This window comes from Bolinopsis microptera, chromosome 3 (assembly GCF_026151205.1).
Source record: "Bolinopsis microptera isolate Bmic1 chromosome 3, MBARI_Bmic_1.0, whole genome shotgun sequence".
NCBI classification, from domain to species: Eukaryota; Metazoa; Ctenophora; class Tentaculata; order Lobata; family Bolinopsidae; genus Bolinopsis; species Bolinopsis microptera.
Genome location: NC_087074.1, coordinates 18,506,774 through 18,511,918, shown reverse-complemented (window position 1 = coordinate 18,511,918; position 5,145 = coordinate 18,506,774). Strand labels below are relative to the sequence as shown.

At 37.8% G+C, this 5,145-nt stretch overlaps 1 protein-coding gene across 1 annotated transcript; it reads right to left on the bottom strand.

Annotated features, from left to right (window-relative positions):
- Positions 1 to 2,036: 2,036 nt before the first annotated feature.
- On the bottom strand, positions 2,037 to 3,655 carry LOC134813117 (gastrula zinc finger protein XlCGF7.1-like). Its single transcript, XM_063820803.1, has one exon. The coding sequence runs from the start codon at positions 3,183 to 3,185 to the stop codon at positions 2,433 to 2,435; it is 753 nt and encodes a 250-aa protein (XP_063676873.1). The 5' UTR covers positions 3,186 to 3,655; the 3' UTR covers positions 2,037 to 2,432.
- Between the last annotated feature and the right edge of the window lie 1,490 nt (positions 3,656 to 5,145).

Here is a 5,145-nt window from a genome sequence, read left to right as displayed (position 1 = left end):
AAATGGGTTTCCATAGGGGTCGTTCACCGGTTCACATGTATTTCATAATCACTAGGGGAGGGAGAGGGGGAGGTCTCTAAATGATTACTCTAGTGAAACACAATAGTTATGTTTAACAGATTATAAATTGGGGAAGGAGGGTTTCACCATTACGAGTCTTTTGATCATGTTCAAAAAGATACACTTTTTGTTCACCAGCATATTATATTATGATCATTCCGTAATAACAGTAACAGTTTGTTCATGCCGGGTTAAACTTTTCTAGCATGTATTTGTTGGTGTTTTAGTAGATTTGATTTCAGACCTGCTGCATACGAACAATCTTAACATTTAACTATTTAAATGGTTTGTCTCCAGAATGAGTCATCAGATGTGTTTTGAGGCGTGATTTACGAGCTGTCGCATACGAACAATCTGAACATTTGAACGGTTTCTCTCCGGAGTGAGTACTTATATGTCTTTTAAGGTCTCATTTCTCAGCTGTTGCATACGAACAATCTGAACATTTAAATGGTTTGTCTCCAGAGTGAGTCATCATATGATTTTTGAGGCGTGATTTACGAGCTGTCGCATACGAACAATCTGAACATTTGAACGGTTTCTCTCCGGAGTGAGTAGTCATATGCCTGTTAAGGTCTGATTTCTCAGCTGCTGTATAGGAACAATCTGAACATTTAAATGGTCTCTCTCCGGAGTGAGTCTTCTGATGTTTTTTGAGGTCTGATTTCCGACCTGCTGCATACGAACAATCTGAACATTTGAACGGTTTCTCTCCGGAGTGAGTACTCATATGTCTTTTAAGGTCTGATTTCTCAGCTGCTGCATACGAACAATCTGAACATTTAAATGGTTTGTCTCCAGAGTGAGTCATCATATGATTTTTGAGGCGTGATTTACGAGCTGTCGCATACCAACAATCTGAACATTTGAACGGTTTCTCTCCGGAGTGAGTAGTCATATGCCTGTTAAGGTTTGATTTCAAACCTGTTGCAAACGAACAATCTGAACATTTGAACGGTTTCTCTCCGGAGTGAGTTGTTAAGTGATATTGAAGAGTTCTTTTTCGTGTAGTTGAATATGAACAATCAGGACATTTCAACTGCTTTTCGCCAGCACGAATATTTTCAGGAGAATTGGGAATCTCCTGAGAAACGGTAGAATTGTCTGATTTATTACTCATCCCAGACCCTGTATAATCACTGTCATTTTGAAATTCAGCACATCGTGGTCTTTTTTGTTTGCTAGAATTATTAAAGTGATCATTGATATGCTTAATAAAACTGTCCTCCTCCAGAAATGTTTCCCCACAAACTGAGCAGAGAAAACCTCCAGCCTCTCCATTGAATTCACTCTGCTCAGTTTTTACTTCTGATTTAAGAACATCACATTTATTTTCAACACAACAACCATCTTGTTCTGTAACATGACCATTTTCATGAACAGAACCTCCAGCAAACTCATGTAACCAACTGTGCTCCTCATCTTGTACTTGCAGGTCAGGCTTATAATGACGTTCCCTGATATGTTCAAGGAAATACTTCTCGTAGAAAAGTTGTTCACCACATGCTGGACACAGAAAACCTCCAGTTTTGCTTCTCAAATCCTCTTCTTCGATCTTCACTTCGGTCTTTATTTGAGAACATGACATCTGAAGAGTATTCTGGATTAATTAATAAATACATTCAGGTTGAACTGGAAATCAGTAATAATTCAGGAGTGCCGTGTATCAATCATAATTTTAGTATTATAAAATGTTTTATATGGCCAGGTTTCTATGGTTGCATTATAATATAATAGTTACTCAGACAATCGTAGAAATGGAAACTACTTGTAATTGAAATTGCGGTTTAATTGAAACGTCCATCAGTATTGAGTATTGCTAAATGCTACTATATAAATTATACAGATATCTTAATCTTTTATAAAAACAGAGTTATACACCATGATAAAAACAGGGCGATATGTAAATATAATAACTTAATATAGGATCTCTAATAGAAGCTAGTAGATTGTAATATTCATCATTAATCATATTGTGTTATAATTAGGATTAAAAATAGGATTCAAAATAGGATTCAAAATAGGATTTAAAATAGAATTTAAAATAGGATTTACACAAAGATATCGCAAAGAACCTTTTAAACTGAAGTACAATTATATTATTAATTATTTCAATTGACAAAATGGGTTTCCATAGGGGTCGTTCACCGGTTCACATGTATTTCATAATCACTAGGGGAGGGAGAGGGGGAGGTCTCTAAATGATTACTCTAGTGAAACACAATAGTTATGTTTAACAGATTATAAATTGGGGAAGGAGGGTTTCACCATTACGAGTCTTTTGATCATGTTCAAAAAGATACACTTTTTGTTCACCAGCATATTATATTATGATCATTCCGTAATAACATTAACAGTTTGTTCATGCCGGGTTAAACTTTTCTAGCATGCATTTGTTGGTGTTTTAGTAGATTTGATTTACGAGCTGTCGCATACGAACAATCTGAACATTTGAACGGTTTCTCTCCGGAGTGAGTACTAATATGTCTTTTAAGGTCTGATTTCTGAGCTGCTGTATAGGAACAATCAGAACATTTAAATGGTCTCTCTCCGGAGTGAGTCTTCTGATGTTTTTTGAGGTCTGATTTCCGACCTGCTGCATACGAACAATCTGAACATTTGAACGGTTTCTCTCCGGAGTGAGTACTCATATGTCTTTTAAGGTCTGCTTTCTCAGCTGTTGCATACGAACAATCTGAACATTTAAATGGTTTGTCTCCAGAGTGAGTCATCATATGATTTTTGAGGCGTGATTTACGAGCTGTCGCATACGAACAATCTGAACATTTGAACGGTTTCTCTCCGGAGTGAGTACTTATATGTCTTTTAAGGTCTGATTTCTGAGCTGCTGTATAGGAACAATCAGAACATTTAAATGGTCTCTCTCCGGAGTGAGTCTTCTGATGTTTTTTGAGGTCTGATTTACGAGCTGTTGCATACGAACAATCTGAGCATTTGAACGGTTTCTCTCCGGAGTGAGTTGTTAAGTGATATTGAAGAGTTCTTTTTCGTGTAGTTGAATATGAACAATCAGGACATTTCAACTGCTTTTCGCCAGCACGAATATTTTCTGGAGAATTGGGAATCTCCTGAGAAACGGTAGAATTGTCTGATTTATTACTCATCCCAGACCCTGTATAATCACTGTCATTTTGAAATTCAGCACATCGTGGTCTTTTTTGTTTACTAGAATTATTAAAGTGATCATTGATATGATTAATAAAACTGTCCTCCTCTAAAAATGTTTCCCCACAAACTGAGCAGAGAAAACCTCCAGCCTCTCCATTGAATTCACTCTGCTCAGTTTTTACTTCTGATTTAAGAACATCACATTTATTTTGAACACAACAACCATCTTGTTCTGTAGTTACATGAACATTTTCATGAACAGAACTTCCAGCAAACTCATGTAACAAACTGTGCTCCTCATCTTGTACTCGTAGGTCAGGCTTATAATGACGTTCCCTGATATGTTCAAGGAAATACTTCTCGTAGAAAAGTTGTTCACCACATGCTGGACACAGAAAACCTCCAGTTTTACTTCTCAAATCCTCTTCTTCGGTCTTCACTTCGGTCTTTATGTGAGAACATGACATCTGAAGAGAATTCTGGATTTATTAATAAATACATTCAGGTTGAACTGGAAATCAGTAATAATTCAGGAGGGCCGTGTATCAATCATTATTTTAGTATTATACAATGTTTAATTTGATCAGGTTTCAATGGTTGCATTATATAGTTACTAGGAAAATTGTAGAAATGGAAACTACTTGTACAACTGAATTTACAGTACAATGGAAACGTCCATCATTATTGAGTATTGCTATTAAACAAATTATACAAATATCTAAATCTTCAATAAAACAGAGTTATGTACCATGATACAAACATGACAATATTATGTAAATATAAGTTGCTCTATAAGATTCCTAATACAATAAAAGCCGGCAGATTGTTTATTGTAATACTCATTTAATGTCTGCCTCAATGTGGCTGCTGAGAGAACAGAAAGCAACAAAGTGGTGTCCCACGGAGTGGTTCTTCAAAGATCTATCAGTCCGCTTGTTGATGATATCACTGTGTTAGATACAGATTATGCAGATGACATGGCTGTACTGGATAACAGCGAGGAAGGTCTTCAAGAAACGATTGACCTTTTGTGTATGTATGGTGCCCAGGGAGGTCTTAGAATCAATGGTAAAAAGACTGAGGCTATGGTCATTGGTAAAGCAACCTCTCAACGGCCATACACGAAAGAAGCCACAGTGAACATCACTGTTGAAGACACGCCAGTGCAGCAAGTTAGTGACTTTACGTACTTAGGTACAATTATTTCCAGCGACGGTACTATCGACCGTGAGCTGTCAGCTAGGATTCAGAAAGCTTCCGGAGCCTTCAATCAACTGAGTAATATATGGAAAAACCGCAACATCCAGTCTTATACAAAGATCAGGATTTATAAGGCAGCGGTTTTGACAATATTGTTATATGGTAGTGAGGTTTGGAACACAACCAAAAAGCAGCTACATCGCTTTGAGGTGTTCCATCAGCGTTGCTTGAGGAGAATACTTAGGATAAGATGGCTCGATCGGGTTAGAAACACTGAAATGCTGGAGCGTGCAAAGATAAATCCAGTAGAGACGTACATAGGAGCAAACCGCCTGCGTTGGTTTGGCCATGTCACCAGAATGCCAGACACTAGGCTTCCTAAGTACCTGCTTAATTGGACCCCTGCCCATGGGAGAAGATCTAGGGGCCGTCCAAGAAAGAACTGGAGGAAATGTTTGCTGGAAGATGCTGCAGCGTTTACAGGAAACACTGACATAGACCTAGAAGGAGCGAGCGAGATAGCTAGTGACCGCAAACTTTGGAAGGAGATGATACGTCACAAACGGGAGTTCATTGGTGCAGGCCACTCGAATGATTGAGGAGACCTAATCAAGTACAAGTACAAGTAAGTACATTTAAATCAATCATATAATGGCGAGTAAAGTACATCAATACTAGGCGATATTTCAAAACCGGTTGCACAGAGGCCAAAATTTCGAAACCCCCTTTGGCCATAAATTCCGGTTTAATTTGGTA

Excerpts from the sequence above, each read along its gene's own strand:
- LOC134813117 (XM_063820803.1), bottom strand. The coding sequence starts at position 3,185 with ATGAGTAATAAATCAGACAATTCTACCGTTTCTCAGGAGATTCCCAAT.